The sequence below is a fragment of the Misgurnus anguillicaudatus genome, unplaced genomic scaffold (assembly GCF_027580225.2).
Source record: "Misgurnus anguillicaudatus unplaced genomic scaffold, ASM2758022v2 HiC_scaffold_29, whole genome shotgun sequence".
Taxonomy (NCBI): domain Eukaryota; kingdom Metazoa; phylum Chordata; class Actinopteri; order Cypriniformes; family Cobitidae; genus Misgurnus; species Misgurnus anguillicaudatus.
Window position 1 is genome coordinate 4,275,045 of NW_027395279.1, and position 12,484 is coordinate 4,287,528.

At 36.3% G+C, this 12,484-nt stretch overlaps 1 protein-coding gene across 1 annotated transcript; it reads right to left on the bottom strand.

The window, feature by feature from the left end:
* Positions 1-508: 508 nt before the first annotated feature.
* LOC141362860 (cytochrome P450 2K1-like) lies at positions 509-9,012 on the bottom strand. Its single transcript, XM_073865118.1, has 9 exons — positions 8,765-9,012; positions 8,529-8,691; positions 7,701-7,850; positions 4,925-5,085; positions 3,584-3,763; positions 3,140-3,281; positions 2,868-3,052; positions 1,527-1,668; positions 509-1,414 (listed from the first exon to the last, which is right to left on the bottom strand). The coding sequence occupies exons 1-9, from the start codon at positions 8,966-8,968 to the stop codon at positions 1,227-1,229; spliced, it is 1,515 nt and encodes a 504-aa protein (XP_073721219.1). The 5' UTR covers positions 8,969-9,012; the 3' UTR covers positions 509-1,226.
* Positions 9,013-12,484: the final 3,472 nt, after the last annotated feature.

Below are 12,484 nucleotides of genomic sequence, written 5' to 3' on the forward strand. Positions count from 1 at the left end.
TGCATTTGAACTATGACACAAAATTTATGTTACCCTCTAAAAAAATAAAATTGCTTAAATCTTAGAATAACGATTTCTTTTTACCTTTTTATAATGTGAAGAAACTTTTTTTAACCACAAAGACATGCTAAAGGTTCTTTATAGAACCATTTAGACAAAAGCATCTTTATTTTTAAGAGTGTACCTTTGTCCCAATGAAAACCAAAATAACCTCGTACCTCCTGTCACTCTTTATTGGGCTTTAAATACATTTGGATTAATATTTAAACTGTTTGAACTATAAAACTACTTCATTTGCTGATCAGCACACCGGAGAGATGGTTTATTTATAAACTAAAGTTATTTTGTCTTCCAGACTTGAAATGTAAAGGATCTGTGTTGCTTCGAGGTTTATTTAATGGCATGCATTCAACCTCATTTCTTAAAGAGCAAAATATAATGCAAATATAAACCTGATGGTATGTGAATCATTTAGCAGTGAATCTGTTATGAGTTCAGAATATGTGTGGACATTTATGCAGATAGCTGAGACTTTTATTCAAAGCAACTTACTGTACAGTGCATTCAATGTATACAAAATTAAACAACAAAATTACTTCAATTAGTAACACCTAAAAAAACCATTTTTGCTAAACTAAGGTTAAGTTTCAAGTTTAAGTTTAGCAATTGAAGTATTTTTTTTTAAGTTAATCCAACTTTTGACTTTTACGATGTCATTTTCTTTTATTGGTACAGTTCGGGTCATATGTTTAAAATGCTAAAAAGTTTGTATAAGGAGAAGCCATTTGGAAAATTAAGGTTTGTTTTTAATGTAGTCCTGCCCTGAACAAGTTATTTTTACATGAGAAATGTTTACAGAAACTTCACAACAATAATACCAGAATTTTTTTAAAAATATGGCAGTTTATAAAATTACACCTGACTCTTAATACTGAACAATGTTACCTGGACAATCAATGACAGTGTTTATCCATTAATTAGCATTAATCTCATTTAAAAGTACTTATGCTACCATCAGCGTCTCAGATTGACTAATCACTGATGTGCGTCTGAAGGTTTTTTTTAAGTCGTAATAATAATTTAATAATTATTAATAATTTAATAATTTCTTTCATTATTTACATATTTACATACTTACCTAACCCTAACCTAATCCTTACCCCCAAACAGTTTGTGCATTTTGTAAAATTAGTGCCAAATTTTTTTATCCATATGTGGATCTATATTTAGGAGCGTTTGACGGCACACAGTTTGTGTGGTGATGGATTCAATGTGATTCCAACAATTCCTTTGAGATCCAGTTCATCTCCAGACACGCCGGGAGGAGGAGTGAAACGAAAGATCTGAAGAAGGGTGGTGAAGAAAAGAAAAAGCTCCATCCTGGCCAAACTCTCTCCTAGACAAATCCTGCGGCCTGAGAGAGAGAGAGAGAGAGAGAGAGAGAGAAAGAGAGATGAATTATTGCTCAAATGTATACATACTGCAAGCATACTACAACATCTGGTCTAGTGTAGATTTGAAAGTACCTGCAGAAAAGGGCATGAAAGCGTCGTTCTTAACAAACTGGCCCTTCTCATCAAGAAAGTGTTCTGGATAAAAGCTGTGTGGTTTCTTCCAAACACTTTCATCCCTTAATACAGACGTCAACAGAGGAATTACAGTGGTACCCTAGAAAACAAACAGAAGACCAAATTACAACATGTAAACATTTTTTACAGTATCTGTCGCAACAACATTTATTTATAAAGCACATTTAAACACAATATAGATTGACCTAAAGTGCTGTACAGTTTACAAGGTAGATATATTAATCAGATCTATATATCTTGGTGCACAACCAGACAACACCTTATATACAAACATAAGCATTTTAAAAACAACTCTAAATTTAATGATAGGGGAAATGTGGTTCCTTTTCTTTAGACTCAGTCAAAAGTCTTGCAGCTGCATTTTAAACAACTTACAATGGTGATAATGAAGATTGAATGACAGTTGCAATAACCTAATCGTGATGTTACAAGAGCAAGAATCAAAACTTCTAAACTTTTCCTTGAAAGAAGATTTTTCAACTTTGCACTAAATGAAAAAGCTTCTCAGCACTAATTTTAAAAATACTGGTTTGGTGAAGGAGAACCTAACTGGGCTTTCAGATCAGAAGAGAAATTTGCAAGACAACCTAGAGTTAAAACCTCTGTTTTATCATCATTTATCAGCAAAACATAATTTGTCATCCACCTCTTGATATCATTTACACATTTTAATAACATCAAATGATACAGTGGTATCAAGCCTTAATGGAAGGTAAAACTGAGAATTGTCTGCATAACAGTGATATGAAATGTTCTATTTCTGAAAATTAAGGGCCAATGGAAGCATATAAAGGAAAAACAATAAAGGTCCCAAAACGGATCCCTGTGGTACACCACAGAAAACAGGTGCAGATGAGATGAGAAGGAAAATTTTCCTAAATTTACAGGAAAAGTCATATTCTTGAGGTACAAAGCAAACCATTGTAATACAGTTCTTTTGACACCTACAATATAGTCTAGTCATTCAAGAAGCATGCTATGGTTAATGTTGTCAAATTTAGCACTCAAGTCCAATAAAACCAAAATAAAACACAAGAACCTGAATCCAGAATAAGCAAGATATTTGTAACCCTCAACAGAGCTGACTCAGTGCTATGTAATGATCTAAAACCAGATAGGAACATGCCCAAAAGCTTAGAGATGAAAGGCAGTTTAGAGATCAATTACTGCACATTACTGGATCAAGTTGAGTTTTTTTCAACAAAGGTTGCACAATTGCATTTACAGCAGCTCTTGAGATAAGAATGTGAGCTTTTACAAACTATCTTTTTGACTGACCTTCTTGATGAAATATCCATTGAAGTTCACATCACAGCTGGTCGTATGTGGTAGATTCATGGGCACTATGTTGGCCAGTCTCTGTACTTCATGGATCACGGCATCTGTGTAAGGTAAATTCTTTCTGTCGTCCACCATTGGCTGACGTCCACCGATCACTCTGTCAATCTCCTCTTGAACTCGATCTGCATACAAACACAGCACATTATTGTTCATTCACAATTGAATTCAGCTGAACTGATGAACATTTTTATAAAGTACTGTATTTTTACCTTGGATATGAGGGTATTTGGCCATAATCATCAGACCCCAGCGCAATGTTGTTCCTGTAGTGTCAGTACCAGCAACGAAAAGATTTAACACACATAGGAGAAGATTATCCTGGTGGAAATGTGAGTCCTTCTTGTTGGATTTCTGACAAACACAGAATGCAACATGTATTCAGTTCTGCCAACTGCATAATAGACTACTCATTTACATTAAATTTATGGATTTGGCAGATGCGTTTATTCAAACCCATGACATTTTGTGCTGCTAACGCAATGCTATTCCACTGAGCTAGACAGGAATTTTAATTATTAATTTTTTAATTTAACAAATTATTTTAATATGCACAAATAAACCCATCTTGCATCTGCGTGTAAAAGTGACTGATTCATTAAACTTCCCCCTGTGTTCATACTCAGTCAATGATGAAAAACACTTTATTTCCATACCTCGTCGCTCTGTTTTCGGATGAGAAAGGAGTCAACAAATCCTCTGCTGTCCTGTGGATTCAGGGTCTCTAACAGCTCAGAGATCAACTGTGTTATTGACTCTATGTTCTTTAGAGCATTTTTTAGGATGGCCTTTTTGCTGTTCAGGAACGGACCCAGCCATGGAAACATGTTATACACCTACAAGAAGAGAGCAGAGACAAACAAAGCTGGGTTATTTTCAACCCGGCATTGGGCCAAAAACATGTTGTGTTGTAATTTAACCTATGCTGGGTTGTTGGACCACAACCACAAACTAGTCATAAGAATAATAAAAAAGGAGATGTATAAATCATCTGAAAGCTGAATAAATAGGCTAATAATGATGTATGGTTTGTTTAGGTTGACTATATGTGAAAATCTGGAATAATTTGCCTTTGAAGTTGTCCAAATGAAGTCCTTGCCAACACATATTACTAATGGAAAATACATTTTATATATTTACAGTTTAAAATTTACAACATATCTTCATAAAGCATGATCTACTTAATATCCTAAGGATTTTTGGCATAAAAGAAAATTGGTCACACTTTATTTTACGGCATCACTGTTGCAGTGTAATTATACATTTTAGTACTAAGTAATAATAAATAACAACATGTACTTACTATAGGGTTGAGGTTAGGAATAGGGTTTGGTTAAGGGTTAGTTGCATGTAACTATGCATAATTAACTGTTATTACTATAATAATTACATGTAGCATGTGTAACAAAGACACCGTAAAATAAAGTGTTACCAGAAAATTTGTTAATGTTCACCCATATAATGTAGCCAGACCTTCATACAGAACTGTGTGCAACCTTCATACTGGGAACAATGGCCCATTTGAATGGCTAAGGACAGCCCAAGAGGCCATTTAACTGACAGGTAAAGCAACCAATCAAGTTTCGCTTTGTGCCACATCATGTGGAGATTTCGCCACAATAACAGACCGGTGTGTAACCATCATTCATAAACGTCTCTAAAGTTTATTACCTTAATATAAAATCATATTAAAGGTATCCTTATCTAACCCTATTCAGAATGATAAGCCTAAAATAATGATTCACAAGTTTAGCTGTCAGATTAGATTTCACGAGGAAATGTCAGATGCTTTTGAACAAATATAAAGATAAGTTCTTAATGTAACCTACAGTTTTATGTTTTCAAACAAAGATGGCGATAGAGAGGTAAAAGTTATGAATTGTGATTTTACATCTTATGGTAAATGACCTTTTATGTCTCATATATATTATAATGTTAATGAACCAATGCAATTTAAAATATAAAAAAAAATAATAGACTGAACATAAAAAGAATACCCGCAAAGAAGCAGATCCCCCAAGCCGAACGTTTTCATTTGCCCTGTCAACCATTGCTCTGAAGTGAGGATCTGTGTATTCAAATCTGCTGCCATACACAATAGATGAGATGATGTTTGATACAGCGTAGTTCACGGGTTGAGTTGTATCGAAGGCTTTCCCTGTAAAAATAAACAAACTCACTCACTCGATGAATCTTATTAATAATTTAAAGCATAAGTTCCGCAAAAAAAAGAAAATAACCCAAATGATTTACTTCCCTCCAGTCATCTGAGATACATATGTCCATCATTTTTAAGACAAACACAATTTGAGTTATTTTAGAAAATGTCCTGTGTCTTTCAAGAAGGCATCCATCCTACACAAAAGAAACCACATAGCTCCAGGGGATTAACTGATGTTTTTTTGTAAGAGAAATATCCATATTTAATACTCTATAAACTTTAATAACTAGCTCACGTTAGTAGCCAGAAGGCCTTTATTAACTTCTTGGAGCCATGTGGATTACTTCTGTGAAGTAGAGCGAAAAATTCCACCTCAAATCTGAGCAAACACCTAGCAAGCTGGCACAGAAATGTAAAAAACTTACTGAAAAAACCCTGAACCCCCAGCTGACATGACCGCTGCGGCTCCATCTCATACACGTTCACGCGAAATCTGATGTAAACAACAGACTATATACAGTTGAAAGAAAAAGTATGTGAACCCATTGGGCTTACTTGGATTTCTTCATAAATTGGTCATAAAATGTGTTCTGATCTTCATCTAAGTTACAACAATAGAGAAACACCGTCTGCTTAAACTAATACCACACAAACATTATACGTTTTCATGTTTTTATTAAACACAAAATGTAAACATTCATAGTGCAGGGTGGAAAAAGTATGTGAACCTTTGGGTTTAATAACTGGTTGACCCTCCTTTGACAGCAATAACCTCAACCAAACGTTTCCTATAGTTGCAGATCAGACCTGCACAACGGTCTGGATACATTTTGGACCATTCCTCTTTACAAAAGTGTTTCAGTTCAGCAATATTTTTGGGATGTCTGGTGTGAATTGCTCTCTTGAGGTCATGCCACAGCATCTCAATCGGGATGAGGTCAGGACTCCAGAAGGCGTATTTTCTTCTGTTAAAGCCATTCTGTTGTTGATTTACTTCTATGCTTTGGGTCGTTGTCCTGTTGCATCGTCCATCCCCTGTTAAGCTTCAGTTGGCAGACAGATGGTCTTATGTTTTCCTGCAAAATGTCTTGATAAACTTTGGAAATCATTTCCATCGATGACAGGAATCCGTCCAGGGCCTGAGGCAGCAAAGCAGCCCCAAACCATGATGCCTCCTCCACCATATTTCACAGTTGGGATGAGGTTTTGATGTTGGTGTGCTGTGCCTTTTGTTCTCCACACGTTGTGTGTTCTTTCCAAACAACTCAATTTTGGTTTCATCTGTCCACAGAATGTTTTGCCAGTAGTGCTGTGGAACATCCAGGTGCTGTTTTGCAAACTTCAAACGTGCTGTAATGTTTTTTTTTTTGGACAGCAGTGGCTTCCTCCGTGGTGTCCTCCCATGAAGTCCATTCTTGTTTAATGTTTTCCTTATTGTAGATTTGTCAACAAAAATGTTAGCATGTGCCAGAGATTTCTGTAAGTCTTTAGGTGACACTCTAGGATTGTTCTTCACCTCATTGAGCATTCTGCGCTGTGCTTTTGCAGTCATCTTTACAGGACGACCACGCCTAGGGAGTGTAGCAACAGTGCTGAACTTTCTCCATTTGTAGACAATCTGTCTTATCGTGGACACATGGACACCAAGGCTTTTAGATATACTTTTGTAGCCCTTTCCAGCTTTATGTAAGTCAACAATCCTTGATCGTACGTCTTCTGAGAGCTCTTTTGTGCAAGGCATGGTTCACATCAGACAATGCTTCTTCGGAACAGCAAACTCAAAACTGGTGTGTGTTTTTTATTGGACACACATCCAATCTCATCACATTGATTGGACCCCAGGTTGGCTGACTCCTGGCTCCAATTAGCTCTTGGAGAAGTCATTAGCCTAGGGTTTCAAATACTTTTTCCACCCTGCACTATGAATGTTTACATGTTGTGTTCAATTAAAACATGAACACGTATAATGTTTGTGCGGTATTAGTTTAAGCAGACTGTGTTTCTCAATGGTTGTGACTTAGATGAAGATCAGAACACATTTTATGACCAATTTATGAAGAAATCCAAGTAAGCCCAAAGGGTTCACATACTTTTTCTTTCAACTGTATCTATATTTCATGGATTATATGCATTTGTGGACAAAAATGGTAATTTGATGAATTCTATTAGACGGTTTTCATGGGTTATTCACACATCTGAAACAGACTGGATTCGACTCGCGATCGTTATATCAACACAAAGGTAAGAAGTCCCGTTTATATTTTGCATGTTGTCATCTGGACTTCTGTCACAAAATACTACATTTATGATGCTAGAGCATCTGTATCTCAAAACAGAGACCATACACTGATGCTAAACCCGTGGACCTTTTAAACGATGTATAGTGATGTTAATATTATTAATGTTTGTAGACAGTAGGCTATATAGATATTGTTAGCAGCGTTAAAAAAAACGACGTCATCACGCCCATGAATTAGTGCGCGTCAAGAGTTTAAAACAGAGAATGTTTCATTTGAAGACACTTGACCAACATTCCTCGAGGGTAAATCATAGGGTAATTGTATTTTTTGCTGAACTATCGCTTTAAGATGTTCAGCTATGTATTGTCGTACCTTGAAACTTCTCAAACTCTTCTTTCAGATACTGAATTTCCTCTACAATTTTGTCTTCACATCCTCTCTTGCCCATCCCAAAGTCACGCAGGTTAGTCAGAGCGAAGCGTCTCATCTCTTTCCAGCTCTCTCCATTGGCAAAGAGGATCCCTGATCAAAATACAAACATCAGACTGGATTACACCTCTCTACTGATTTAATGCTTCATTAACACTGACTAAAGTTAACATTAACTATTGTGCTGTTATCTACCGATAAGCGGCGGTCTAGATTATGCACTTATTCATTCCAAAGTAGTATAAATGTCATATGTTGGACCAGCGCTATCTCATGACAATTCGTACAAATTCATTCATTCATTCATTCATTCATTGTACGATTTGCATTTACCCCTGTGATGATGGGGTAATGGTCAGGGTTGTTTTATTTTATGATATAAAGTATGTTTAGGTACGATTCACATGAATTCATACAAATTAGCCAACTTGTAAAATACATAGGTCTGGTTGGAAACTTGTACTGTAGCTTTCTCTACATAGTAAAGAAACACATCAGGTGTGCCCTATTTCACTACTTATTCTGTATTGTAGTGTACTACAACTATAGTGCACTCCAAATACCCACATGATGCACTTTTTAAGTCAAAAAATTGGTTCGAACATTGAACACTAGCTGTATATGGAGTTATCGCTTACAAAGAAGGAGGCGGAGCTTAACAGGTTATTGCAAGTGATCACGTGACATGCACAGATAACTCTGTCCTTGTAAATGTGTACACTATAGATGGTCGAGTAAACAGTGAATACTGCAAGTTTAGGATCTTCTTACCATGATTATCACCAAGTAGTTTGAAAACAGGTTGAATATCTCGATCCCCAAACTCTTCTGCTTGGTTCACGAGCGCCTCTTTAACCGTTTTGTATCCGGTCAAGACCACGACTTTACTGGGACCAAAAAACACTTGGAATACGTTTCCATATGTTTTGGAAAGCTGGAGGTTACATAGTAAAACATAAGTAAAGAAATCTCTAAATAAAGGTTTTATTTTTGTTAAGATGTCTCACCTCACAGAGAGTATCAAAAGGTCTTTCCAGGTCCAGCGTCAGCAGGTTTCCCAGCAGTGGAAGTGGTTTGGGTCCTGGTGGATCTTTTCCTTCTTTGTGAGATTTGGAGTTGGATGAAAGCACATATAAGACCAATAACACAAGCAAGGCTGTCAGTATTGTTCCACTGCTGGAAAACTGCAGAAGTGTCTCAAAAACAGCCATTTTAAATCTGAGCGTCTGTGCTTCACAGGAATCACTGCACGTGTGCCTACTGCATTCATACATTTATAGCAGATAGAGGAGGGAGGGACCTTGTGTGAATCTAGGGGGAGTTATTCTCCAAAACAAAGAAACCATAAGAACAGAGGGCTGGTACGATCATGTCAGCATATAAAAAAGATATGACACCCTTTGATGAATGATTAAACTTACATTTCAGATAAAATATCTCCTAAAGCCAAAGCTACAAAAATCTAAAATATTTGTACTAATATTACTGCTTATACATACAGTATACATGCATACTTGATTTATAAAAGATAATGTAATATTTTCTAAACCAGTCAATCCATGTCAATGTGTGCACTTGAACTGTGACACACAAATCTCATGTTACCTTTGTCCCAATGTAAACCACAATAACCTCTTACCTGATTTCACTTTTTATTGGGCTGAGCATACATTTAGATGAATATTTAAACTGTTAGGAGTATAAATCTACTTCATTTGCTGATTCAGCACACTGGTGAGATGGCTTATAAACTAAAGTTGACTTGAAAATGTAAAAGACTTGTGTTGCTTCAAGGTTTCTTCAATAGCATGCATTCAACCTCATTTCCTGAAACTTTCACTTGCTGTTACTGTTTACTTTCAATGCAAATGTGGACCTGATGGTTTGTGTATAGGAGTGGTGTAGAGGACTGCAGAAGTCATGTAGCACTAGCAGTGAATCTGTAATAGATAAAATGTAACATTTATTATGCATTTAGTCGACACACCAAAGTGACTTCAGTGCATTCAAGGTATACATTGTATCAGTATGTATGTGCTAGTTGACCTACAGTAACATCGACTGACTAAATCATGGGTGTGTACAGCTTTAAAAAGTGAACAGTTTGCATTTTTTTAACCATTTAAATTAACTTACGTAAATATGTTAAATAATTAAAAACGGATCCAACTTATAATTTATTCCACAAGCACTTAAAATTTTTAAATATATTTGGGTGGTTTTCCAGTCCCGGACTAAAATGCATGTTTGAGCTGCCTTAAAGGTGCAGTGTGTAAATTCTAGCTGCATCTAGTGGTGAGGTTGCGAATTGCAACCATCGTCTCAGTCCTCAGCTCACTCCTCGCTTTTGAAACACATAGGAAAGCTACGAAAGTTGCCACAGGACAAACATGTCATCATTGGAGACAACTTGGTAAAAAAAAGTTTGTCTGCTTAGGGCTTCTGTAGAAACATGGTGGCACAAAATGGTGACTTCCATTTCAGGAAGTCCATTAAAAACGTCTCTTTCTAAGGTAATAAAAACATAACGGTTCATTATGAAATGTCTTTATACACCACTGATATTATAGTCAGGCCCGGATTGGCCATAGGGAGAACCGGGAGGATTCCCGGTGGGCCGGTCTGTTTTTTTTGGCCACGAGGGCCGGTGTTGTCATGCCACCGGGATGAAGCGTATTTGCGGGTGAGAGATGTCCCCGCCGCTTTATGCACAAGTTGATTGTGTCCAGAGTCCCGACCACTTATTGGAAGAATTCTTGCATTAGGGTTCATTAACATCTAAAACGCATGGGAAACGCAGGACGTGCCGCTGTCTACTGGTTTTCAAAGCGCTTACTTGAACACGAGTTATGTTTCAGACGCGTCTATATTGAGTGCGCTTGCCGGCCGCGCGTCTATTATATTTTAAATAAACTTGAGCGCGTCTTTTGAGTGCGCTTGCCGGCCGCGCGTCTATTATATTTTAAATAAACTTGAGCGCGTCTTTTGAGTGAGCTTGCCGGCCGCGCGTCTATATTTTAAATAAACTTGAGCGCGTCTTTTGAGTGCGCTTGCCGGCCGCGCGTCTATTATATTTTAAATAAACTTGAGCGCGTCTTTTGAGTGCGCTTGCCGGCCGCGCGTCTATATTTTAAATAAACTTGAGCGCGTCTTTTGAGTGCGCTTGCCGGCCGCGCGTCTATTATATTTTAAATAAACTTGAGCGCGTCTTTTGAGTGCGCTTGCCGGCCGCGCGTCTATTATATTTTAAATAAACTTGAGCGCGTCTTTTGAGTGCGCTTGCCGGCCGCGCGTCTATTATATTTTAAATAAACTTGAGCGCGTCTTTTGAGTGCGCTTGCCGGCCGCGCGTCTATTATATTTTAAATAAACTTGAGCGCGTCTTAATACAAACGAGCTGGCCTCTAAAAGGAAAAGAATTTACAAAACGTATTTTTTTATCCAAGTCATAGATGAATTCTCTATGAATAGTCATTATTCATCGTTTATTGCAAGAGTAACAAAAATCTATTTGATGCAAAACTCATTAGTTTATTTGAAAAGTAGTTTCAAAAGTATATCCATGATGTTTTCTTTTTTTTAACACAATGTAGGCCTACGTTATTTAGCAATAGACATGATCTAAGTACTAAAAAAAATACAGATTTTTTCCATTTGTTTCCAATGCATACTTGATAAATCTTGCTTGTGTATTGTATATCAGGGGTTTCCAAACGTTATCAACAGTTAATCTCAAGACTCACCATTTTTTTAGAAATAGAAATATAGTGGAAAACACAAACACATTTGTTTCCTTTAGTTTTTGAATAAGTTTACTTTAGTAATATTATGGTCTTATGGTAGGGATGCATGATTATGGCAAAAATTATAATTGTTTACTGCATTTGCACGGAATATGAAATTATATATTTGAAAAATACAGTGAATTGCAAGGCTGCAGAGAGCAGTGCACTACTGCAGACTTATACTACTGAGGGTTTAAAGATATTATTTTAATAGTCAGTCGTGAACTAAAGTGGGCCGGTCTAAGGCATGAAACTCCAGGGCTGAAAATGAGTCCCACTCCGGCCCTGATTATAGTTATGTATAGTTCATTGCATTTCTGTCAAGAGATCCTTCTAAAAGTTACACACTGCAACTTTAATTTAAAAACAATTTGGACAGTATTATTTTTTGTAAGTTATGTTTGTAAAAACGACTTAAATGTCCTAATATAACTATAGGCCTGGTGTGTCTTTTTACAATGACGTTGTGAGTATGCCACAACTAACTATCCCCTATTTCAAACTATTTTGACAGCTGGACCCCCTTGACCTAAACTATTTACTCAAGTACCCCCGTAATTTTAAGTAAATATTTAAATAATTTATTAGCACATTGAATTTTTACATTAAAAACATTTGTTTTTCATTGGTTTTAAAGAGTTTTTCAGTAGTATTTTATCATTTACTGTTTATTAATACATGTTATTGGACTTTTATCTGGTCATTTTCTTTAGATGGTACTGTTGGGGTCATAAGTGTACATACACCTTGCAGAATCTGGAAAATGCTGATGATTTTGGATAAAGAATTTTGAAAATTAAGGTAATGTAGTCTTGCCCCGGAACAAATTATTTCACATGAGGAATGTTTACAGAAAGTTCTTAACACAGAATAATAATACAATTTGTAAAAAAAAACAACCAATTCAAAAGTTTACATACACCTGATTCTTAATACTGTAAG

Coding starts and splice junctions, on each gene's coding strand:
- LOC141362860 (XM_073865118.1), bottom strand. CDS start 8,968: ATGGCTGTTTTTGAGACACTTCTGCAGTTTTCCAGCAGTGGAACAATA. Junction 7,851..8,528: donor ACTACTTGGTGATAATCATG/GTAAGAAGATCC, acceptor TATTTTGATCAG/GGATCCTCTTTGCCAATGGA. Junction 3,053..3,139: donor CAAATACCCTCATATCCAAG/GTAAAAATACAG, acceptor GTTTGTATGCAG/ATCGAGTTCAAGAGGAGATT.